Source organism: Oncorhynchus masou, chromosome 1, assembly GCF_036934945.1.
Source record: "Oncorhynchus masou masou isolate Uvic2021 chromosome 1, UVic_Omas_1.1, whole genome shotgun sequence".
NCBI classification, from domain to species: domain Eukaryota; kingdom Metazoa; phylum Chordata; class Actinopteri; order Salmoniformes; family Salmonidae; genus Oncorhynchus; species Oncorhynchus masou.
Genome location: NC_088212.1, coordinates 26,588,518 through 26,615,654, shown reverse-complemented (window position 1 = coordinate 26,615,654; position 27,137 = coordinate 26,588,518). Strand labels below are relative to the sequence as shown.

The following is a 27,137-nucleotide window of genomic DNA, read 5'->3' as shown; positions in this document are numbered from 1 at the left end:
TCTAATTCTCTCCTTCTCTCTCTCTTTCTCTCTCTCGGAGGACCTGAGCCCTAGGACCATGCCCCAGGACTACCTGACATGATGACTCCTTGCTGTCCCCAGTCCACCTGGCCGTGCTGCTGCTCCAGTTTCAACTGTTCTGCCTTATTATTATTCGACCATGCTGGTCATTTATGAACATTTGAACATCTTGGCCATGTTCTGTTATAATCTCTACCCGGCACAGCCAGAAGAGGACTGGCCACCCCACATAACCTGGTTCCTCTCTAGGTTTCTTCCTAGGTTTTGGCCTTTCTATGGAGTTTTTCCTAACCACCGTGCTTCTACACCTGCATTGCTTGCTGTTTGGGGTTTTAGGCTGGGTTTCTGTACAGCACTTTGAGATATCAGCTGATGTACGAAGGGCTATATAAAAAATAAAATTTGAAAATTTGATTTGAAGTGAGACTGTCCTTGTGTTTGACCATTTACATTGTTTTGTTCACAAGCTCGGTTATTTTTCTGTTTGAATTTCAACAGCTAGGGAAGAGAAGACAGCGCTTCTATTAGTCAGACTCAATCTCACAGGCACAAACAGCGTCACACTACCACGTAAAGGGGCAGGTGAACATTTTTGTTTTTTCTGTGATACTATGGTTAAAAGACTTAGTTCACAAATGTAATCAATCAATATACCACATTAGTTACTTTTTACTAGTAATACATGTATTGTTTTAGAAAAATTACAAAGCACGCTCATCCGTTTTTTGATGGTGTAATTTTAGCAGCACAAATGTTCTTCGCCTGGTAAAAAAAAAATCAGAGTGGCTTGTCGATTTATTTTATCTTCCTGCCACAGTGCCTGGTATTATGACATCTTCACTATAGGCTTGCTCGTCCTGTTTGCCTCATGAATCCTGACCAATGATGTGTATAAACCCTGGATTGCTGATGCTATGTAATGGCCAACGACTGTGCCATATTGGCATTTCCCAGAAGGAGCAGTCCTCCCATAGCAATTAATGGAATTCTGCAGTATTTCAATAAAATGTTAAGAACAAAATTACATGCATTTACATATTTCTTTGTTGTAGTAGGGAAAGTAACATTAGTACAAATATATGCTTTTATTATTTTTCATGTTTTTTATTCATGTTCAGTTCACTTAATATATTGGCTCAAATATGATAGAGATTTGAATTTAACATTGAGCTTATAGTCGCGCTGTTCGCCGTATAATTTTTTAAACATGCATTAAGGTGTCTAATAGAATATACTTGTCAAAAATGAATAGACATTAATAAATGCATTTCTATAGCTTCCAATATATTTTTTTACAATGGAAGAGCGCGCAAAATGGCTGCGCAGTGGCTTCAAACAGCGCACCCTGTCAGTCATCTAGGGTTGACACACATCATTGGTCCTGACATCTACCAGTAATGTCCCCCACAGAATAATGAACCGCAACACAGATCATTGAGAGATGCGAGATCAAGGAGTTGGGTTTTCCCTAACATGTGACACTTTAAATGTGGGACATATCATAGTGAACAGTATGAAATGGTGAAACTGTGGCTTGATGAGGATGTTGGGTGGTGTAAATGGAAGATTTACTAGCATGAACTACAATTAAAAAGTCTCTCTAGACATGCCACGGAATAAGTAAGGGTTAGCTGTTGCACTCAGTGTACTCCACTCACCAGCCGCCACAGCTGAACACATAACGAAGAACATCCCCACTGCGATCCTCTTGAGGGAGGAGGGCAGCAGGCCTCTGCGTTTGAGGATGGGGTCCACCACTTTGTCCTTAAGAGGGATCAGCATGAGAATAAGCACTGCGTCGAACATTGTCAGCCAGGCGGCAGGGAAGCGGAACGTGATCTGCCGGGAATTCAGAGGGGTGGAAAAAAAACAAGAGAATATGTACAAGAAGTGCAGAGCATGAAAAACAATAGAAAGAGTGTCAGTGCACTACAGTCCAGTGCTTCGGGGGTGAGAGGGGATGTGCTGATGGCCTCGACACTGTATTGGCGCCCTCGAATGGACAGAACTAAAACTGAACTGAAGTTCAATTTTAATTAAAAACAGTTATGAAAGTATCCTTTACATTTCACTAAATTATAAATACAAAGATGAATCCTACCAATCCAAAGAACAATTGATCATTGACCAGGATAATTCAGAATTTCTCAAAGCTATGTACTGTAGGTTTGTTAACATGTCCCAGCAGCAAGTGTGTTAGGGTGTAATGGGAAATAGATAATTGCAGTAGCAATTAGCATTAGCAAATGACCATAGAAGGAGCGCACAATATTAATTATAATATAGCTATAGATCTAGAAGTCCATTGACAGAATACTCTTCATAATTATTCACATGAAAATATTAGATAAATGAAATCAATATGGGAAAACATTTTTATATATCTCAAAACGTAGCCTACAATTCAGTTATTTCTGCTAGAATAAGAAACAATGCTACAGCAAGCTGCATAGGCCTGATTTATTTTGAATTTCAAATGTTAAGTGCGTCCTGAACTCCCAAAACATCTTTAGTTCTAAACATCTGATGGTCCCATTTATTGCCCGACTGAATTTACATTTCTTAGACTAACTGCTGGTAATTTAAACATTGTGCCTTTGCAGTATGAGTGTGTCATAGCATACTTTCATGTTTTGGATAAGTATTTGCACCCGGGGGAATCTAGTTTGAGAGGCAGAAGTGCCCCAGTCGGCACACTTTAACAGGGGTAAGGGAGCACATTAACATGGGTAAATGTTAATCAGAAAAATAGCCCAGATGAGAACAACTAATCTTCCCTTGGACTGAGTATACAGAGAAGACACCTTAAAAACACAGGTGGACAAAAGTCTGGAAAATGTGGCTTTTTATTCAAGAAGTCTCTGCACTTTGGAAGACTAATGACACATTCATATTTTTGTTTTTTCCTGACCTTTGCTGGAAAAATAAAACCACAACTCTAAGATACAGCTCAAATGTGTCCTCAGAATCTAAGGAGCACAACATTACTAAGGTAAAGATATCTAATCTCACTTCCCTTTTCATTTTAAGGACTGCTTAGAGTAGGGTGAAAAGCAGTTATTTTTTTGGAAACATATTGCATGCTGAGAATGAAAATAAGTAATTACATTTCCAGTTTAAATGACACTTGAAAATGTTAAGACCTTTTCATAAATATCACTATCTGAGAAAAGTTAATTTCACCTGAAATCAGTTTTGAAAGATAGTATTGAAATACAAATGGAAATCTGAATAAGTGGAATGCTTTTGCTCTTTTTGGACTTAAAGATGGATGTTTTAGCACGCTAGAATGTGTGGTTAAAGAGCAAGTGTTTCAGTTCACATTTTACTCTACACTTCCCTTACCAAACGCCAGAGAGACAACGGAATCTAAAAGTATCAAGTAGCAACAAACCCAAACCACCCTTTAACAGGTGCTTGTCTCTCCTTTGAAGTCATACAGTATGCATATTTTACTGTGGATTAGCCAAACACCTCAAATAGGCTACTTCCTGGGAGAAATGGGGGCACACACTACAACAGATGGACTGGCCTAGTCTAGTCAAGAGCATCACCCAGGAACATTATGTCTGACAGAAGCACAAGAGATGCAATAAAAAAAACAGATTGCTCATGTGATTAGGTCAAACTTTTGATTTAATCCTCTGGGCTTTAGGAACCTTGACTGCTTCCAACTGTTGCCTCTGATGCATTATCACCGACATACTGGCTCATCTCTACAGGGAAACTAATCCTTCCCATTCTGAATCAGGACATACAACTGTAATATTTAACCTTCAAGTAAAAGTAATGGCCAAAATGAGAGAGTATCTAGCATTTGTTCAAAGCAACAGTCACCATCATCATAGCACAAATGCTGGCACACATACAGATAGCAATCAGCTGGGGCACATTCTTTTTAAAGGGACATTTTAAATGGGTTTTATAGTAAAGACATTTACATTTAACTGTAAAAATGTATTACCTTTTAAAACAACCAGTCATGATGTTTTTTTTTTTTATTTCACCTTTATTTAACCAGGTAGGCTAGTTGAGAACAAGTTCTCATTTGCAACTGCGACCTGGCCAAGATAAAGCATAGCAGTGTGAACAGACAACAGAGTTACACATGGAGTAAACAATTAACACAATAACACAGTAGACAAAAAAGGGGAGTCTATATACATTGTGTGCAAAAGGCATGAGGAGGTAGGTGAATAATTACAATTTTGCAGATTAACACTGGAGTGATAAATGATCAGATGGTCATGTACAGGTAGAGATATTGGTGTGCAAAAGAGCAGAAAAGTAAATAAATAAAAACAGTATGGGGATGAGGTAGGTGAAAATGGGTGGGCTATTTACCAATAGACTATGTACAGCTGCAGCGATCGGTTAGCTGCTCAGATAGCAGATGTTTGAAGTTGGTGAGGGAGAAAAGTCTCCAACTTCACGGATTTTTGCAATTCGTTCCAGTCACAGGCAGCAGAGTATTGGAACGAAAGGCGGCCAAATGAGGTGTTGGCTTTAGGGATGATCAGTGAGATACACCTGCTGGAGCGCGTGCTACGGATGGGTGTTGCCATCGTGTTGTCATGTCATTGTTAAACAAATCACTTCATAGGGGGCATGCGAGTTTCAAGTTTCCTGGCCTCCCAAGTGGCTCAGTGGTCCAAGGCACTGCATCGCAGTGTTTGAGGTGTCACTACAGACCTGGGTCCAGCCATGACCAGGAGACCCATGAGGCGGCACACAATTGGCCCAGCATTGGGGAGGGTTTGGCCGGCCCATCCTTTTATCATCGCAATCTAGCCACTCCTTGTGGCGGGCTGAGCGCTTGCAAGCTGACTTCAGTCGCCAGTTGTACGGTGTTTCCTACAAAACATTGGTGCGGTTGCCTTCCAGGTTAAGCGAGCAGTGTGTGAAAAAGCATTGCTGCTTGACAGGGTTGTGCTTCAGAGGATGGCTCTCGACCTTTGCCTCTCGAGTCGGTACATACGCTCTAGAAAAAAGTGGCACGTGGCTGAATCTAGTTGATGATCCTTGCTCTTTTATGATCACTCTTATCTCCTGATTTTGAGAAACATGCATGTGAAAATCATAACTGGCACGCAGATCGGTAAGATAAATTGGCTTCTAGGCCAGGGTTCTAGGCCAAGCTTTTCCAATTGGTAATAGTAGTCTTGTCCCATCGCTGTAACTCCTCTCCCAAGTTGGTACTATTACTAATTGGAAAAGGGGTAAAAGCTTGGCCTAGAACCCTGGCCTAGAGGCCAATTTATCTTACCGATCTGCGTGCCAGTTATGATTTTCACATGCATGTTTCTCAAAATCACTGTGTCTTGGTTTATCATAAAAATCTGAATTAAAATTATAGAAATCTAAAAGTTAAAATTCAACTAATGTGTCTATATGCCATATGGACACTGAAGCACAGTGAACCATCTGCAGCTAAATAAATGAGTGCATGCATGGAACTCAGGAGACAGTCTTGAGCAAGGATCATCAACTAGATTCAGCCACGTGGCACTTTTTTCTAGAGCGTATGTTTGGGGTGCAGAAGATAATTGCAAGCAGAAGATAATTGCAAATCATTTGTAGAATGCAAGAAGAACCCCCCCCCCCCAAAAAAAGTATTAACTTGGGGGCCAAATAAAACCACCCCAAATTCGGCCTGCAGGCTGCCAGTTGGGGAACCCTGGCCTAGAGACCAATGCAGCAGTAGGCCTATAACTTCCAATGTAAACTGTATAAAAAAATACATAAAGCCGACAAATAAAAACAGCAGAGAATGTCCTGACGAAAATGTAGGTTCTTTAAAAATCACATCCATCTCTCTACTTCGCCTGTCTGCCTCCCTTTCTATCCGTCATGACTTGAACTAGGTCTATCACTAATGAAGTGCAACATTGTATCAAATCAGCTGGGTACATCTGGAAGAGGTGCAAACATGCAACATTGTATCAATTAGCCAATTCCTGGCCCCCTGAGACTTTCCCACACCAGTGTACATTTCACATCGAGGCTTGATGATTATTGAGGGGAAGAGTATTTTTCAAATACGGTGAGGATTGAGAAAATTATTCACAATGGATGTACTTTTTTTTTTTTCAAGACTTCATTAACATATTGTTTCTGCACCTCGCACAGTTACTGGGAAGCTCAGCTTATTAGTGCTGGAAGTGGTGAGTGAAAACAATAAGAAATCACATCCCCAAATAGGCACTTTCCTACATATGCGTGCACACTCCCTCAACATTAACAGGACAGAGAAACCAGACATGCTCATGTCTCACATGGAGCACTCCAAACAAAAGACAAGGAAAAAATTGACTAAATTCATAAATTATGGTTATCAAATAAACCAAATTTGTTTCTCGCAAGTGTAGCTGGTTGTGAACTACGCAAACGTTTCCTCCCTGAGAATGAGAACAGTAAACGACAAATTAATGCATTATTTGATAACACTTTACTTGACACCCAGTGTCACAACACATTATGGCACAGTCATAACAGCTGTCAACCTGCCATAATAGTCACAACACTCATGACACATTTATGCCTGTTGTGAGATTGATATTTTATGGCTGGTTATCACACCTACATAAGGGTCGAAACCCACATTTAGTCAATTGTTTAGTGTTCCTACCAAGAAGTTTACATTTGTTTGGAAGTTTGTTTCTTAAATTTTGATATTGTAGTAAATCAGTGCCACGCACAGACATTTTGGGTGACGTGCTCAACACACAAAAATTAAAAAGCACCCACAAGACTTATTGAGCAATTAGTACAAGAACAAGGGAAAGCAGCCCAATCCGATGAGTATTTTGCAAAACTATGAACTGGAATAAATGCTGCACTTAACAATGACCAATACAATTCCAGTCGAAATAGAAGACAGCAACCAAAACAAATACTGTAGCCTACCTACCATTATAACCATCTATAATCCAAATCCATGCCACTATCATGTATCCCAGTGATTTCCAAACTTTGACCGCGACCCCCAAAAAGGAATGGTAGAAAACGTGTGACTCCCGCGCACGCAAATCTATGCACAAATGTAGCCTGTCATTACAGCCATAAAAACTGTGACGCAAAACTGGCTACAGAAATAAACTTCATTTTACAACTGCATTTGGAGCTGAAAGTCATTCATGTTAGCAGCCAATATCAACTAGGTATACACTACCGTTCAAAAGTCACTTAGAAATGTTTTTATTAGATTAATGAAAAGCACATTTTTTTGTCCATTAAAATAACATCAAATTGATCATAAATACAGTGTAGACATTGTTATTGTTGTAAATGACTATTGTAGGCTTACAGAGGCCCATTATCTGCAACCATCACTCCTGTGTTCCAATGGCATGTTGTGTTAGCTAATCCAAGTTGATCATTTAAAAAAAAGGTTAACTGGTCATTAGAAAGCTCTTTTGCAATTATGTTAGCACAGCTGAAAACTGTATTGCTGATAAAACCAACAATATAACTGGCCTTCTTTAGACTAATTGAGTATCTGGAGCATTAGCATTTGTGGGTTCGATTACAAGCTCAAAATGGCCAGAAACAAATAACTTTCTGAAACTCGTCAGTCCATTCTTGATCTGAGAACTGATGGCTATTCCACGGGAGAAATTGCCAAGAAACTGAAGATATCGTCCAACGCTGTGTACTACTCCCTTCACAGAACAGAGCAAACTGACTCGAACCCGAATAGAAAGAGTAGGAGGCCCCGATGCACAACTGAGCAAGAGAACAAGTACATTAAGAAGGTCTAGTTTGAAAAACAGATTAGCCAGTTAGCTTTGGTGCTTGACTGCAGATGTGAGGTCAGCTTGGATCAACCCTACTGCTATTTACGAACAGACAATCTCAAAACACTCTGAATTTACGAACGCCCAGAGCACACTCTGGCACTCCAGATCGAATTTACGAACACACCCTTGGACTAAGAAAACAGACTTCACGACACTGTCAAGAAGCTGTATGACCATTAGAATCATATAAGCCAAATAAACCTATCACACAGTTAAAGTCAGACGTTTACATACACCTGAGCCAAATACATTTAAACTCTGTTTTTCACAATTCCTGACATTTAATCAGAGTAAAAATTCCCCATCTTTGGTCAGTTAGGATGACCACTTTATTTTAAGAATGTGAAATGTCAGACTAATAGTAGAGAGAGTGATTGATTTCAGCTTTCATTTCTTTCATCAAATTCCCAGTGGGTCAGAAGTTTACATACCCAATTAGTATTTAGTAACATTGCCTTTAAATTGTTAAACTTGGGTTAAATGTTGAGTAGCATTGCACAAACTTCCCACAATAAGTTGGGTGAATTTTGGCCCATTCCTCCTGACAGAGCTGGTGTACCCGAGTCAGGTTTGTAGGCCTCCTTACTCGCACATGCTTTTTCCAGTTCTGCCCACAAACTTTCTATAGGATTGAGGTCAGGGCTTTGTTATGGCCACTCCAATACCTTGATTTTGTTGTCCTTAAGCCATTTTGCCACAACTTTGGAAGTATACTTGGGGTCATTGTCCATTGAGAAGAGCCATTTGCGACCAAGCTTTAACTTCCTGACTGATGTCTTGAGATATTGCTTCAATATATCCACATAATATTCCAACCTCATGTTGCCATCTATTTTGTGAAGTGCACCAGTCCCTTCTGCAGCAAAGCACCCCCACAACATGATGCTGCCACCCCCGTGCTTCACTGTTGAGATGGTGTTCTTCGGCTTGCAAGCCTCCCCCTTTTCCCTCCAAACATAATGATGGTCATTGTGGCCAAACAGTTTTATTTCGATTTCATCAGACCAGAGGACATTTCTCCAAAAAGTACGATCTTTGTCCCCATGTGCAGTTGCAAACCATAGTCTGTTTTTTTATGGCAAGCTGTCCTTGTGCACTGCCCTATGGGACTCCCAGTTGGCAAGCGTTTCTCTCCCTCTAAAAACATAAATACATTTTTGGCCTAATACATTTTTGGCCTTTACAAGTATTATTTTGGGCATTATTCAGATTACAATTCGCTCACTTTAATTGTTTAAATAAAACAAGTTAACCTCCAAAATATAATTCTATATTATCAAGTTGATGAAACAGCCATATAGCCCAGCATCTACATAAAGCTGAGTGACTCACTCATTCATGGCTTTGGATCAAAATAAATAAGTACCAACATTCTCTCTTTAATAAAGAAATGTTTTAGTTATCCTGACCTGGACACCATGTACAGTATTAGAATAGCCCATAGCAGGACAATATACCTTTACCAACACCTCTCTGTATTTTGATAATTTGTGGATGGGGCGTCCCGAGTGGTGAAGCTGCATTACAGTGCAAAATGCGTTGCTACAGATGCAGGTTCGATACCTGTGCCGGCCGCCACCAGGAGACCCATGAGGCGGTGTTTGGTTTTCAATTTAGAATCCTCTATGCAATTATTGGTGGAGAGTCACATCATATTTTTCCATATACTGTAGGCCTACCGTAGGTGACATGAGTCTCACTAGTGTTGAGTAATGTGCTGTTAAAAGTGGTGTAGGTCTTGGGTATTGGTACTGCAATTATACAATTAGGGTGTAGAAATGTTATGCTCTTAGTGTAACCTTTATTTAACTAGGCAAGTCAGTTAAGAACAAAGTCTTATTTACAAGGACAGTCTACTCCTTCCTCCCCATCGGGGAATTGAACCCCGGTCTCCCACGTGCCTGCACGACACAGGATTCTTTAGCTAAATAGCCCAGTACTGTAGCCTACTGTCACGTTGCACAGCCCCATATTTTCCGTTCCATCCTAACGGAAACCCAGAGGGTTTTTCGCTTTTCTTGGAATAGAAACGCCATAATATTAAGCAAATTAAGCAACATTTCATAAAATCAGTCCCATACACCATGTTCTTACAAAAAAAGGTTGTAAAATCTCTAGTACTGCCACTATTGAACGCTATCAAATGATTCTCAAAGATGCACTCTGGTGGTCAAAATAGCATTAATGGTAACAGTGGTTGACACTTAAATAACGTGCCATTAGAATTCTGCCGCACCATGCAAGCTGTGCTGTAGTACACTGCAACTTTTAAAAGGATAAATCACTGTATGCACTTGTGATTTAAAAATAAAATAAGATCATGATCCTCTGTGGCTCTATGAGCGCTCTGATGGAGTATTTTGAATGATTTTATTTCAGGAGAAAATATATACATTTTGGCAAATTTCTATTTGCTTAAGCCTATTGGATATGACGTATTTTCAAAAAGTAGGTTACTTCCGCATGATTGCATGAATTATTTTGGACAATAAAAAAAGTACACTGTGCTCCCGCCAACTTCCCTTCAATTTGCATGGCTGAAAATATATCTTACCGGAGAAAGCATCTGAACGACCGAAACGGCGCCCCTCTGTCTTACTATATGATGCCCATGTATCTGATACCATCTGGCCGAGAAGAGTATGGCATGCCATAATCTTTTTTACAAGACAGCATCAGATACATGGGCTACACATACTGAGACAGAGAGGTGCTGTTCCGCTCGATCGGATGCTTTATATGAGTCTTTCTGTCAGAGCGTGTCTCAGTCAAATAAATGATCAATATTTAAAGATGTACAATACAGAAAACTGCTCTGCCATTTCCTGGATGCTAAAATTCAAAACAGTTTGCCTAATTTCAGTTTGTGTGACAAAACAAGCAAGTATTATGTAGAGAATCATTGTACCATTTAAACTGCTGTGAAAAATACAAAAAGATATTGAAGCTGTACAAAACCGTATGTAAAAGACGCAAAAACTAATCTTTTTTAGACGTGCTTTCAATGAGAACGACAGATCTATTACTCACATTTTGTCGGGTCAAATCAAATTTTATTTGCCACATGCACCGAATACAAGCCCTAAACCAACAATGCAGTTAAGAAAATAGACTAAAACTAAAAGTAAAAATATAATAAAGAGGCTATATACAGAGGGTACCGAGTCAATGTGGGGGGGTACAGGTTAGTCGAGGTAATATGTACATGTAGGTAGGGGTAATGTGACTATGCATAGATAATAAACAGTGAGTAGCAGCAGTGAAAAAAAATGCAAATAGTCCGGGTAGCCATTTGACTAATTGTTCAGTAGTCTTACGGCTTTGGACCTGGACTTGGCGCTCCGGTACCAATTGCCCTACTGGAGTCATTGACAATTTTTTGGGTCTTCTTCTGACACTGCCTAGTCTAGAATCTGGATGGCAGGAAGCTTGGCCCCTCTAATGTATTGGGCCGTACTACCGTCTAGAAGTCGGATGCCAAGCAGTTGCCAAACCAGGCGGTGATGCAACTGGTCAGGATGCTCTCGATGGCGAAGCTGTAGAACTTTGAGGATCTGAGGGTCCATGCCAAATCTTTTCAGTTTCCTGAGGGGGAATAGGTGTTGTCGTGCCCTCTTCACGACTGTTTGGTGCATTTAGACCATGATAGTTTGTTGGTGATGTGGACACCAAGGAACTTGAAGCTCTCAACCCGCTCCACTACAACCGCATCGATTGAATGGGGGCGTGTTTGGCCCTCCTTTTCCTGTAGTTCACGATCAGCTCCTTTATCTTGCTCATGTTGAGGGAGAGGTTGGTCTCTGACCTCCATATAGGCTGACTCATCGTTGTCGGTGATCAGGCCTAGCACCGTTGTGTTGTCAGCAATCTTAATGGTGTTGGAGTCATGCTTGGCTATGCAGTCGTGGGTGAACAGGGAGTACAGGAGGGGCCCCACGTTGAGGATCAATGTGTTGTTGCCTACCCTTACCACCTGGGGGCGGCTTTATAACACCTTCCAGAATAAGAAAAAAAATAAACCGAGGCTCAGTTTGAGTTTACCTGGTCGGTGCCGGTGCTGCTGTTGGTGCCTTTGCTGGTGTCAGGAATCCTTAAATGTAGGCTCTGAAGGAAATATGTTGTCTGCATCTATAGCACAATGAAAATCAAATAATTACACTAGTAACGTAGGCCTACAGTACATGTTCAAAGTCCCCAAACTATCATCATTTCTTCAGTTGTAATGCTATTCTGCTTGCAATAACACTGAACGCACCGTTGCTGATGTGACGGCATGTTGCTATGAAAAAAACTAAAACTGCTTTGTTACCATAAGGAGGAGAGGTTAATACATATCTCTTACCTGAAAGTACACAGTCCAGTATGGGATAAGAGCAAAGAACACTGGAAGAATTTTCAGCAGTGCTTTCACCTCCTCCACTTTCTCCTCAGGGAATCTCCCTCCATAAGTCACCTTAGCTCCATCAAGCATGGTTGGCTTAGCCCTTAACAAGAGAAGAATAACACAATTGAACAACTTTAATAAGATCTACAAAGCGGCTACTGCATGTTTTGATAGGGGCGGTACAATTCTGTAAATACTCCTTAAACATAAACTCAGCTACTATTAAACTAAATGCTGGAGATAAGAGACTTAAATCAGGCCTTTTTTGTTTATGTCTCTCCTTCAAATAATGGCACTTCTGTCAAAAGGACCCATTTTCTACTAAAGCCTATAATCCCTATCTCTTGAGAAAAAGCCTTAATATGGAATTCTTGAAACGCTGTAGGATTGGCCAACTTAAAACAATGTTAAGTTCTTGAACTTATTGTACTACTTAGATTCAAAGTCAAGCAACAGCACTTCAGAATAACTTCCTCCACAATGAATGATGATGATGGATGAATGCCAGGGAAGACCACAAAAAAAAGTACAGGCTGGGGATCAAAGAAGGGTTTAACATAAAGATAGGGTGACCAGACGTCGCCGTTTTCCGGGGACAGTCCCCGGCTGGAGCTGTCCCCGGAAATGTCCCCACTTTTTAACTGTGCGTTAAAAACAGACTGCAAAGTGAAATAATATTATACGTGGCAAGACCGGGCAGCAGAGCCTACCGGTTGACGTCTCAATCGCGTTGTGCTTGTTTTGTCCAGCAGAGGGGGCTGCTAGCTATATCAGCTTCCTTCACTCTTCTTCTTCTAACTTCTTGCTCACGCTAGTTTTAGAGAAAACTGCTGTGGAAAACTCAGCCAGAATCTCGCAAGTGTCAAGTGAATCCACAACCAAACAAAGTTACTTGTTTGAGATACTAGCGAATGATGTCACAATTTATTATATAGATAGATGCTCTGCTTTATAAGGTTTTAAATAGCTAATGTTAGGTTAAGCTAGCTATGTCGACCAAGTTATCTAGCTAGGTTGCCAGCCACTGTCATGGTAACTAGGTTAAAAAACATGTAAACATGCAGTGGACGGGCTATTTTGAAAATATGATTATATTAAAATGCACAATTACTTATGAGAATATTTATTTGTAAATTACAATTTTAATGATTTGGCATTATAAGTAGTGTGAAAATATATTTTGACATTTTCATGGATACATTAGCAAAATGTTTTCTGTTAGAGAGTGGAGTGGAGGAAGACTGGATAGAAAGAAGCATGAAAGAGATAGGAGGAAAGGTAAAGATATGATTACAGAGCCTGCCAATTTATTATTGCAAACCATTTCTTTAGATAAAATAATACAAAAATGAGGTAAGCAATGGAAATCTGTTAACCAAAGTATTTTATCTAATAGTGTACTAATATATATATATATATATATATATTAGTGTAGTGGGCAGTATTTTGATGTTTGGATGAAAAACATACCCAAATGAAACGGCCTATTTCTCAGGCCCAGAATATGCATATAATTGTCAGATTAGGACAGAAAACTCTAAAAATATTGTCTGAGAGTACAACAGAATTGATATTGCAGTCAAAAACCTGAGGAAAATCCAACCAGGAAGTGCTGTTTTTCCTGAGACCTCTCTGTTCCATTGCATGCCTTAATTTAAAGGGAAATCAACCAGATTCCTTTCTCTATGGCTTCCACATGGTGTGTACAGTCTTTAGACATAGTTTCAGGCTTTTATTCTGAAAAATGAGAGAGAAAGATCACATCAGTGGATGGCTGGTTGCCAGCAGAGTTTTGCATGCGCATCAGATTGGAGCAGACATTTTCTCTCTCTCTTCTATTGAAAAAGCTACGGTCCGGTTGAAATGTTGATTATTTTTTGTAAAAACAACCTGAGGATTGATTATAAAAAAACGTTTGACATGTTTCTACGAACTTTACGGATACTATTTGGAAATTGTCTGCCCCATCGTGACCGCTCGAGCCTGTGGATTTCTGAACACAACGCGCCAACCAAATGGAGGTATTTTGGATATAAAAATAATCTTTATTGAACAAAAGGAACATTTGTGTAACTGGGAGTCTTGTGAGTGTAAACATCTGAAGATCAAAGGTAAGCGATTCATTTTATTGGTCACGAAATTCAGAAAAGCAATCTACTTTGCTGCTAGCTGTTTGTAATGTTTTGGCTGCTGAGAGAGATGTCCTAACAAACGCTTGGATAGCTTTTGCTGTAAATCTTTTTGAAATCTGACATGTCAGGTGGATTAACAACAAGCTAAGCTGTGTTTTGCTATATTGCACTTGTGATTTCATGAAAATTAAATATTTTTAGTAATTTAAAATTTGGCGCTCTGCAATTCAGCAGCTGTTGGTTGAAAATGATCCCGCTAAAGGGATCGGTGCGCCAAGACGTTAAGGGAGTAAAAAGAGTGAAGCGAGGAGAGTGTGGAAGAGTGAGGTGGAAAGGAAGAAAAAGCAGGAAGACAAGTGGAGAAAGATTGGAGAAGTTGAGAGTAAAAGAGTGACACAAGGAGAGTGAAGAGCAGATAGAGGTACAATGGCTCTTTCCAAGAAACAGAAATGCCATTTTAATGACGAGAGAATTTCCATTTATACGCTCAGGTCAAGACGATAGAATGGTTAACTGCACCCTTTGTAATTCCTCTTTTCAATTGGCAGCGGGGGAAGAACGGCAGTGGTAGAACATCAACAGACAAAAGCATAAAGCCCCTCTGATTGCCCATGTTGGTATGCCCTCTGTCACCACATTCTTCAAGAAGGTAGCCTTCCCAAGAAGAATATGCTTTAGCTGTGCAGGAGGGTGTCTTTGCATACCACACTATGCGACACAATCATAGTTACAGATCTATCGACTGCACAGCACAACTGACACGAAAGTTTATGAGCCGAAGTCTACATGTGCTAGGACAAAATGTGAAGCCATAGTGAGTAACGTGTTCACACCATGGGCAACTACTTTGGTAACAGGACCTAGACCACGTTGAATTTGTGTCCCTGTCCATTGATGCGTCCAATCATGGACATGTAAAGCTGCTGCCAGTAGTGGTCAGATATATGGTAGCAACACATCTGTGGAAACAAAACTGCATGATTTTGTTGAATTGAAAGGAGAAACAGCAGACGAGGTTGCAGCGGTGGTCATCCAAAAATATAACCTGCAAAACAAAGTTGTGGCATTCTCTGCCGACAACACAAGTACCAACTTTGGAGGACTGAATAGGCTGGGGAGGGTCAATGTCCATACCAAAGTTAAAAATGCTCTGCAGCGGGAGGTGATTGGCATCATTCATAACACAGCCAGAACAGCTTTGGATATGATTCCCCTTGATGTTGAGTACCTGCTCACAAAGATATTTGGATAGTTTCAGATTTTCACCATCAGAGTAGAAAACTGAAGAGCTTTTGTGAGTTTGTTGGCCAGGAGTACCATAACATTTTAGGACACAGCTATGTTCGCTGGCTGTCCATGCTCCCTGCTCTAGAAAGAGTGCTTAAAAAGGTATGTGCCATTGAAATCCTTTTTTCTTTCTGAAGACAAATGCCCTGTTGTCCTGCAAGAAATGTTCAAAGATCCACTGACTGAACTTTGGCTGGCCTTTGTCCATGGAAACTTGACCATATTCAGTGACATTATCAAGATGCTTGAATAACAGGACTGCTGTGCTGTGGAGTCAGCTGCAATTCTGAGAAACATCGAGGCAAAATTGACTGCAAGATGTGATGACAACTTCATTCCAGTTTTGGTCAGAGGACTTCTGAGAGAGCTAGAGGGAAATGGAGCAATGTCTAAAGAGAGCTTTCTCAAAACATCCCAATCATTTTTCACTGTGCCTGTGAACTACTTGCAAGCATGGGGAAAGCACACAGATAATCTAAAATATTTACATTGTCTCCTTTTAAAAAGGCAACCGCAGCGTGAAGAGATCCAGAAGGCAGCAAGCACACTGCAGGAAAAATGCCCCAATGTGACCATCAATGAGGATGCATTGTTTGATGAGGTTACTGGCCTGCAAGAGTTCCTAAAGGGGAAAAGGGAAAAAAAAAAAAAAAAAAAAAAAAAAAAAAAATAAAATAAAATCGCTTGAACAATGGAAAACAACTGAGATACCGCTTAGTCAGAGATGGAGCACGTTGGTTACCCACTTCAAAGAGAACGACATCCCACACTAACGTGGCTAGATTAGCGTCTGTTGTCAAGTGCTTACCTGGAAGTAATGCACCAGTCGAGAGAGTGTTCTCCCAAATGAATGATATATGGACAGCAGCAAGAAATAGGCTCACTGTTCCTACCATCAAGACCATGCTTATTGTGAAGACGAACTTCAACCTCCCCTGCCAGGAGTTCATGGAAAAGCTGGCCAAAGACAGAGCAATCCTGAAGAAGATATATTTCTCAGCAGAATGTACAAATTAGGTTGGTATAAGTATATTATGTAGTTACCAATCTCATCGTCGTCTTATTTCTTAATTAAGTTGTTCAGTACACTGCTCAAAAAAATAAAGGGAACACTAAGATAACACATCCTATATCTGAATGAATTAAATATCCTTATTAAATACTTTTTTCTTTACATAGTTGAATGTGCTGACAACAAAATCACACAAAAATTATCAATGGAAATCAAATGTATCAACCCATGGAGGTCTGGATTTGGAGTCACACTCAAAATTAAAGTGGAAAACCACACTACAGGCTGATCCAACTTTGATGTAATGTCCTTAAAACAAGTCAAAATGAGGCTCAGTAGTGTGTGTGGCCTCCACGTGCCTGTATGACCTCCCTACAACGCCTGGGCATGCTCCTGATGAGGTGGCGGATGGTCTCCTGAGGGATCTCCTCCCAGACCTGGACTAAAGCATCCGCCAACTCCTGGACAGTGCAACGTGGCGTTGGTGGATGGAGCGAGACATGATGTCCCAGATGTGCTCAATTGGATTCAGGTCTGGGGAACGGGCGGGCCAGTCCATAGCAACAATGCCTTCCTCTTGCAGGAACTGCTGACACATTCCAGCCACATGAGGTCTAGCATTGTCTTGCATTAGGAGGAACCCAGAGCCAACCGCACCAGCATATGGTCTCACAAGGGGTCTGAGGATCTCATCTCGGTACCTAATGGCAGTTAGGCTACCTCTGGCGAGCACATGGAGGGCTGTGCGGCCCCCCAAAGAAATGCCACCCCACACCATGACTGACCCACCGCCAAACCGGTCATGCTGGAGGATGTTGCAGGCAGTAGAACGTTCTCCACGGCGTCTCCAGACTGTCACGTCTGTCACATGTGCTCAGTGTAAACCTGCTTTCATCTGTGAAGAGCACAGGGCGCCAGTGGCGAATTTGCCAATCTTGGTGTTCTCTGGCAAATGAAAAACGTCCTGCACGGTGTTGGGCTGTAAGCACAACCCCCACCTGTGGATGTCGGGGCCTCATACCACCCTCATGGAGTCTGTTTCTGACCATTTGAGCAGACACATGCACATTTGTGGCCTGCTGGAGATCATTTTGCAGGGCTCTGGCAGTGCTCCTCCTGCTCCTCCTTGCACAAATGCGGAGGTAGCGGTCCTGCTGCTGGGTTGTTGCCCTCCTACGGCCTCCTCCATGTCTCCTGATGTACTGGCCTGTCTCCTGGTAGCGCCTCCATGCTCTGGACACTACGCTGACAGACACAACAAACCTTCTTGTCACTGCTCGCATTGATGTGCCATCCTGGATGAGCTGCACTACCTGAGCCACTTGTGTGGGTTGTAGACTCCGTCTCATGCTACCACTAGAGTGAAAGCACCGCCAGCATTCAAAAGTGACCAAAACATCAGCCAGGAAGCATAGGAACTGAGAAGTGGTCTGTGTTCCCCACCTGCAGAACTAATCCTTTATTGGGGGTGTCTTGCTAATTGCCTATAATTTCCACCTGTTGTCTATTCCATTTGCACAACAGCATGTGAAATGTATTGTCAATCAGTGTTGCTTCCTAAGTGGACAGTTTGAATTCACAGAAGTGTGATTGACTTGGAGTTACATTGTGTTGTTTAAGTGTTCCCTTTACTTTTTTGAGCAGTGTATTTCACATATCCTATAGTCTGTTTTTTAAATTTTGCTCATGTTCTCTTCTGCTCTTATTCTACCAGTACCACTAACTGGCTGTTCAGATCGGACAGTTCTGTCTTGTCTGTAGTGTTTCTGTAATATAGTTGTTTTCTCTGTCTATCACAGTGTGCCTGTTAAGACTAAATACATGAAACCGGAAATGTCCCCCTTTTTTATTTCATAGATAATAACATTGGATATTTTAATGATAGATTGACCACCGAACTGGAAATGTCCCCGGTTTTAATGTCAGAAATCTGGTCACCTTACATAAAGAGCTACGATCAACACCTAGTGGTGTGGTACTATCTTGGATTAGAGAACAACCATAACATAGCCTTCTTTTTTACTCCCAAAGTAGATTAGAACATGTTTGCTACAAAGTCAAGATTGTGTTTCCATTGAGATCAGATAGAGCACAGCCTCTTTCACACCTAGCCTACATATAGATACTGATACTACTAAAGACGCATTTCCATTGGAATTTTGAAGTCAACCCAGGTTGGGCTAACTATTGCGTTTCCACTGCCTCCAGAAATGACAAATGATGTCATGTTGCTAGGTACCCAATATGTGACTGCAGCTAGCTTAGCTAATGTTACTAGCTAGCAAGACGAAGACTTTAATTCACCCTCACCATGCAGTAAATAACATTACTTATACTCCTGCCAGTTCCAGCCAGACTCAGCCATGTATGTAGCTTGCTGACATTAGCTAGCTAGGTAAACGGTTAGAATTCCAGCTAGAATTCTAATCGAGCTGGCACCAGTTGTGAAACTGGGCTGCGCTGGCCCGGATTTCCCTCTACCCAGCTTGAATTTGAGATTTACATTTGAGCCACATTGAATTTGGCCCTAATTGTATGTGCCATTGGAAACGGGGCTTTAGTAACAGCAGTGATCTGCCTGGCCCCTCTTACCGTAGCAGGTTGGGCTCTTTGGGCTGTGTGTTACAGAAGGCATAAACCAGGATCTTGAACAGGTCAGTGAAGGCACTACCGTCAGCAGGCTTGTTGATGAAGACTGTGCGCCCCAGCAGGAACACCAGGAAAGAGACACCCAGGCACACAGCTGGAATTATGTACCCCAATTGGAAGTTGATGTTCTGCTGGATGTAGGCCACACCACCCAGGGACAAGATGGCACCCAGGTTGATGCACCAGTAGAACCAGTTGAAGAACCTGCGAGTGGCCTCTGGGCCACGATCTTTTACCTGTGAGGCAAAAGGGATTGTCATGGCATTCTGCTCTCCATGAGCATCTTTAGGAAACAAAACAGAATAGTAGTATCATATCAAACTGTAGACATAGGCCTAACATTGCTATCTAATAAGAGAAACACCCTAATTATATTAAACATTTTATTGTATATCCCCTCATTCAATGGCAGCGAATGAGTGTATAACATCCACGTGATAAACAGTGCTAACATCTTCCTTTTATTCCATGCTTGACAAAAAAAATGGGAAGAGAACTTTGTGAAAAGCAATAAGTTATTTCTAGTAACTTATGAATAGGCTAATCTAATCACGTCTAATCAGGTGAACAAGATTTCTATGAATCCTGCTCAGTGGCATTTACCTTTTTTCCTCAATATTACTTTGTGAATCCCATAGAAACTTGGGCAATCAAAATGAAACAAATCTAAACCAATCACCCATCAGAAATGTGGTAAATGACAATGGGATTGAAATCTATGCTAATCAGTCACCAACTCTGAAAACATTTTGGGACAGCCTGGGTTAGCTAGATCAGATTTCCCACTGAAATGGGCTTTCCTCTTTCATTAAGGGTCTTACAGGTAGGCCTAATCTAGAATTGTGATGAGAAACTTAACAGAACAAATGTGAGTTTCACTTCCTACATTGATGTACAATTACTCATCTAGCATTCTTCTCAGCCTTAGATGACTGGTGTGTTGACCAGACCTGATGGATGGCATTACCCAAATGTAACTTCATGATGAAAATTACAAAAGGGTAAACCAGCAGGGGCCTGGCTGATTGAGTTCTCGTGGTAAATGTAGAGAGATGACAGGCGTACTAGATCAACATTTAGCCTATTCCACAACTACCAGTTCAGTCCATATACAAGGCTGACCAAAGTAAGATCATGTTCAGAACCTTTCAGACTTTATAAATTAGGCTGTTATATATTCTCTTAAACTCACATATGGGATAACATTAGCAACAATGCGTTAGCAACAGTGTAAAGTACAATACATTGAGCCTTCATTTGACCTTAGAAGCCCCTCTGAAGAAGTCTTAATTGAGAGAGAATGCTTTGCTTATTCATAAGCTTTACTGTACCTGGTCGGCCCCAAATGGAGTGATGTTGGACTTTACTGTTCCTACACCTAGGGCGATGAGAACAAGGCCCATGTAGATCACTGGCCCACAGTAAGGTGCCCGTGTGGGGCAAGTCACATTGCTTGGAGGAGTACTGTTTGAGCTCAAACACTCTGCAGGTTGCACTGGAAATGCAATTTCATCACCACATAGGGCATTCCTGGAGTAGTCATATGTGATAAATGGGAAAAACAGCATGCCAAGGAAGTATAGAATCAAACTGCCAGCAATGGTCCAGAACTTTCCCAGATATGCATCAGCCAGCCAGCCACCAAATGGTGAGATCAGGTATGTAACCCCCATGAACATCAGGGGGGCCTGGCTGGCCACAGTCCCGTCCCAATAAAATGGGCTACTGTTAAGGAAAAGAACCAGGTTGGAAGTGATGCCATAGAATGCGACTCGTTCCAATGATTCTGCAAGCAGAATCGTTGCACACGCCAGTCTTCTGCCCTGGAACACTGACACAGTCCTGCACACAGAGTTGCTGTCCAAAAGAGGGGTGTTCTCACTGGCATCCCTGCTGGCCATCGTCAGCGGACTTGTTGACTTGAGATGTTTACTGGATACGGTCAACACTAAACAAAATGAACACGAGATTATGATATTACGCGTTATGACAATAATTGCAACAGTTAAGATGTTGGAGAAATTACAACAGGGTTGCTCCGTTTGAGACACTTGCTAAATTTGGTGTGCTTCCTGACACCAGCATACTAACTTTAAGCATGATTATGATTTGCATATTAACATTGAGAAGTAGTATACTGTACCTTCAATTAATGACAGACTTTCCAGCGTCTGGCATTAGCCTCCTATCTTATCAGTTTGTGATCGACATGCTACAAAATCAATTGTTCAGAAGAGTGAATATCTACTCGGGTAACTAGTAATGAAACGGACAATCACACACTGCCTGTCAAAGCACTGGCGCGTGACTGTAAATTCGTTCAGCAACATCTAAATTGTGCTTTTTTTCCCCATACCGTAAATAGATGGATCGACGTCACAGTTTAAGCGAATGAGGCAGTTAACACCTACATTTTTACAAATCTGCGTTTTGTTCAGTTGCTGTGCTATTTAGTCCGCCCACTTAATGTATTTAGTGAAGCTCCATTGACCGGAATGGAAACAGGCTTATACGCTATTGGTCGAAAAGGAAGATATTCAATACTATTTTCTTCAACACTTCCTGGAGGGCTTGCAGATACGTAAGAAGGCGGGGTAAGGGCGTATGAATAGTCATGAGTCACGACATAGATCCCTTTGGGTGATTGGTTGAGCCGATTTAAGTGCGTGACGCCATACCGACCAATTGTGAAACCCAGCTTCAGCTTGATCACCAAATGAATTGGGAAATAAAAACCTCACCAGCTACCTAACAATCTATTTTAGCTTAACTGTACAACCGTTAAAAGAACGAGCACACTAATTGTTATTTTTACCTTTCCACAAACGGTCTGGTATGTGTTGCTTTATGTAAGAAAGTTAACCCAAATGTATCAAATAGGTAATGCATCCACGATTAGTTAGTGTGTATTACCTGGCTAGTAAACTCGCTATCCTCCTAAATGCGGTGGTCAGTGGATAAACTAAATTGAAAATATTTGTCGCCAGTTATTGTTGCCGATGGTGTAATTATGTCTAACCAATTATTGATTTACACTAGATGGCCGTTAGGGGGCGCTGTGTTGAAGATTCCGTGCCTCCATCTTGGCACTAACTGACGTTGTAAAAAATATTTTGGAAGCTGTAGAAATGCATTTCTTAATATCTACATTCGTTTTTGCCACATTTATTCATACAACTACATGCATACTTTTAAATTAGTGCAAGGAAACAAGCAGGGTGTAGGCCTCAAACCCTCGACCTACTAGCCCGAATTCCAGCGCTATCGACTGTGCTCCAAAAAGCATGGTCGAGCTGCAGAGTCGTTACATTATATTATGTGCACTAAACATTAATTTAAAGTATTATATTTTTAGATTACTGTCCTCATTACAGCAACAAAAATACTTAAATATATGTACTTTGTCCTTGAAACATTTAATTTAAATACTGTGGAATTCAATATTAATATGGAGGGGAGTGCCAATGTAGCCGAACGGTGGCTTCAAAGCCTCTCAATGGCCAATACATAGCATTTACAATCTAGGGTTTATATACATTATTGTGTCTGATCTTTTGGCTAGATAGCTATCTTTTGGCGTTCATAATTATGTACTTACTGCATGGCCAATATGCGAGCAAGCTACGATTCAGTCAGTAGCTATCCTTCTAAATGCGGTGGTCACTGGATAAACAAGCTATGAGTTGGACATATGTGGCTGAAAACGAACTAGTAGCTGGTTTTGTTACCCATGGTGGAAGATCTAACCCGATGATCCTGAAGCATATTTCTCTATGAACTCGCAACGCAAGTCTAGCTAACGTCGCGAATTAGCATTTCGCTAGCTAGCTGAGTTGTTTTATTAGAAAACGGCTGATATGAATCAAACACTGTAGCTCATCCGTGACAATGTTTTTGGGGCACGGGAATGTCAGATTCGCATTTCAATTGGATGTTTATTGTCATTGAAGTTGGTGGCAACTACTGGTTTAGGTTTCGGAGCGAGCGAAATTGTCCGCCACGTCTTTGTTTTGGTAATGCTGCGTTCAAAACAACTGGGAACTCGAAAATATCTGACTTTAGAGTACTCGAGATAACTGGGAACTCGTGAAAAAAACGACCTCCCACTGGAAAAAAAAAATTTGGAACAGGCATCCAACTCGGAATTTTACGTCGGGACCTCGGGCATCTTTCTAGAGCTCCGACCTGAATATTTTAGGGTGTTCGTAAATTCAGAGCATTCAGAGCGCACACCGAGGAGTAGGGGTGTGTTCGTAAATTCAATCTGGAGTACCAGATTGCGCCCAGGATGTTCATAAATTCAGAGCGTTGTCAGATTGTCTGTTACTAAATTCAGAGCGCACACGGGACACTGGCCGTTCATAAATTCAATCTGCAGTACCAGACTGTGCTAAATTCAGAGCATTGTCAAATTCAGAGCATTGTCGGATTTTAAATTCAAAGAGTTTTTTGCTCTGGGAGTGTTCAAAGCGCACACTAGACGCCATCTATTATACATTTACATTTAAGTCATTTAGCAGACGCTCTTATACCATCTATTGCATATGCCTCTCGATCATCGCTCATCCATATATGTATATGTACAGTGGCAAGAAAAAGTATGTGAACCCTTAGAATTTACCTGGTTTTCTAAATACATTTGACATCAAATTTAATCTGATCTTAATCTAAATCACAACAATAGACAAACACAGTGTGCTTAAACTAATCACACACAAATGATTGTATGTTTCTTGTCTATATTGAATACATAATTGAAACATTCACAGTGTAGGTTGGAAAAAGTATGTGAACCCCTAGGCAAATGACTTCTCAAAAAGCTAATTGGAGTCGTTAGTCAACTAACCTGGAGTTGAATCAATGAAACGAGATTGGATCCTATATTATCCATCCTGCCCTGCCTTTCTAAAGTCTTCGAAAGCCAAGTTAATAAACAGTTCACTGACCATTTCGAATCCCACCGTAGCTTCTCCTCTGTGCAACCCGGTTTCCGAGCTGGTCATGGGTGCACCTCAGCCACACTCAAGGTACTAAAATATATCATAACCACCATTGATAAAAGACAGTCTGTGCATCCGTCTTCATCGACCTGGACAAGGCTTTCGACTCTGTCAATAACCGGATTCTTATCGGCAGACTCAACTGCCCTGGTTTCTCAAATGACTGCCTCGCCTGGTTCACCAACTACTTCTCAGACAGAGTTCAGAGTGTCAAATCGGAGGGGCTGTTGTCCGGACCTCTGGCAGTCTCTGTGGGGGTACCACTAGCATCACTACTGCCGTGTCTTTGGCTATGCCGGATTACGTGATATGACATGCTATTCTATAAAATCCTTTCTCCGTAATTAACATTACCTGATTGAGCTAATCATGTAAATGTAATTAACTAGAGAGTCGGGGCACCAGGAAATAATATTTATAGAGCTGATCTTCCTAATAAACTCTTACAGACCTAGTAATATTTTACATTAATAGCAGTCAACATTAATCGTCACCTTAATTGAGTCTCATCTGAAAGTTGTAAATTATTGGATATCTTCATGAACCCTGGCTAACAAGTTGAATCAGCAATACAAAATTGGGTTTAATTATTTATTTACTAAATACCTAACTAATCACACAGAATTACACATACACATAATTAATCATAACTTGATTACAAATTAGGTCATAAAGGAAAACGTCCCTAGTGGGCGGAACAGATATGACAGCTTGTTACACAAAAGAGGCTGGGTTTGAGTGAAAGAGCGGGAAGACTGAGAACCAAAGGAAGAAGCTGTGCTATCGTAAATACAGTATTTTAAGCATTCTACAGTACCGCCCATTTGGAAAAGGAAAATGCAATAAATATTTACTCTGAACTGCGCTTCGGTAGGTTGGTGGTAGATGGAAGGCCTTGTTGCCCAACCGAGTCCTTTGTCCTTTGAAGAATGTCTCTGGTGGTCCATTGGATATGTTGTAGTAGCGTCGTTGTGTGATAGACGGGATACTCTGTCTGTTCCTTCCTAACCCTCGTTTGCAGCTGCTGTTGCTAACTCAACGGCAAGGAGGTATCACTTCTGTAGTGAATAAGAGTTCAAAGTTCATACCATTCACAACCAAAGCTCACGCTGAAGTTGGCTTCGTTCTGTAGTTATTTTCTGAACCATTCTGACATCAGACCGTCATCCCCACATCCTCGGAACAGGAGGTTATATTGTCGTCAAGGCTTTATATAGTAGAGCCAGAAGGGTGTGTCTGAAAAGTTTTATAGCCCATGACTCTTCACAGGGACGGGCCACTGATTTAGCAGAACCCTAACCTTGTGAAAACCCAATTCTCACATTTTAGAAGCTAAAATCACATTTCATCACATCACAAATAATTTCATATTCAAACATTTAAATTGAACAATAATTCCATGTGAATCCGATAAATCAGATGTGTAGACATTCCACTGTAGAGTTTATGTCATCTTATCATTGATGAGAATGTCTCAGATGACAACCGAACTGACATCATATTCATTAAGTACCACAGCATATGTTCAATTGGTCGGATTACCAGAATATAGTTCATTTCCCCCCACCTTCTGATGTTCCCAGAATCTCTATGTTAACCAAGGGGTTTGCAAATGTAATATCAGCAGGGTAGAGAGAGGAAAAAGGGGGGAAGAGGTATTTATGACTGTCATAAACCTATCCCCAGGCCAACTTCATGACGCTACTCTGGACGGTTCTGACTTAGAATATGTTTACAACTGTAAATACCTAGGTGTCTGGCTAGGCTGTAAACTCTCATTCCAGACTCATATTAAACATCACCAATCCAAAATTAAATCTAGAATCGGCTTCCTATTTCGCAACGAAGCCTCCTTCGCTCATTCCGCCAAACATACCCTCGTAAAACTGACAGTCCTACTAATCCTCGACTTCGGCGATGTCATTTACAAAATAGCTTCTGATACTCTACTCAGCAAACGGGATGCAGTCTATCATAGTGCCATCCATTTTGACACCAAAGCCCATTATACCACCTACCACTGCGACCTGTATGCTCTAGTCGGCTGGCCCTCGCTACATATTTGTCGCCAGACCCACTGGCTCCAGGTCATCTATAAGTCTATGCTAGGTAAAGCTCTGTCTTATCTCAGCTCACTGTTCACGATAGCAACACCCACCCATAGTACGTGCTTCCTGCAGGTATATCTCACTTGTCATCCCCAAAGCCAACACCTCTTTTGTCTGCCTTTCCTTCCAGTTCTCTGCTGCCAATGACTGGAACGAATTGCAAAAATCGCTGAAGCTGGAGACTTATATTTCCCTCACTAACTTTAAACATCAGCTATCTGAGCAGATAACTGATTGCTGCAGCTGTACATAGCCCATCTGTAAATAGCCCACCCAATCTACCTACCTCAACTAACTTACCATATTGTTTTTATTTACTTTTCTGCTATTTTGCACACCAGTATTTCTACTTGCACATCACCATCTGCTTATCTATCACTCCAGTGTTAATTTGCTAAATTGTAATTACTTCGCTACTATGGCCTATTTATTGCCTTACCTCCTCAAGCCATTTGCACACACTGTATATAGACATACTTTTTTTCTATTGTGTTATTGATTGTACACTTGTTTATTCCATGTGTAACTCTGTGTTGTTGTTTGTGTCGCACTGCTTTGCTTTATTTTGTCCAGGTCGCAGTTGTAAATGAGAACTTGTTCTCAACTAACTTACCTGGTTAAATAAAGGTGAAAAATTTTTGGGGGGAGATTTTGGTTAGAGCTGCACTGCCCCATTAAAAACATTCACAAAATTTGAAAAAGTGTTTCCTGATGTGAACCTTGCCTCAAACAAAAGAGATCTCAG

General features: G+C 41.0%; 1 protein-coding gene across 1 annotated transcript in view; it reads right to left on the bottom strand.

The window, feature by feature from the left end:
- The window catches only part of LOC135540583 (solute carrier family 15 member 4-like), a 44,388-nt gene extending 22,563 nt beyond the window's left edge, over positions 1-21,825 (bottom strand). The window contains exons 1-6 of the mRNA XM_064967097.1: positions 21,428-21,825; positions 20,616-21,232; positions 19,228-19,520; positions 12,163-12,304; positions 11,862-11,948; positions 1,680-1,860 (exon numbers count right to left, since the gene is read on the bottom strand). Coding sequence (XP_064823169.1) covers positions 1,680-1,860; positions 11,862-11,948; positions 12,163-12,304; positions 19,228-19,520; positions 20,616-21,185 — 1,273 coding nt within the window. The 5' untranslated portion in view covers positions 21,186-21,232; positions 21,428-21,825. The remainder of the gene's footprint in view (positions 1-1,679; positions 1,861-11,861; positions 11,949-12,162; positions 12,305-19,227; positions 19,521-20,615; positions 21,233-21,427) is intronic.
- Positions 21,826-27,137: the final 5,312 nt, after the last annotated feature.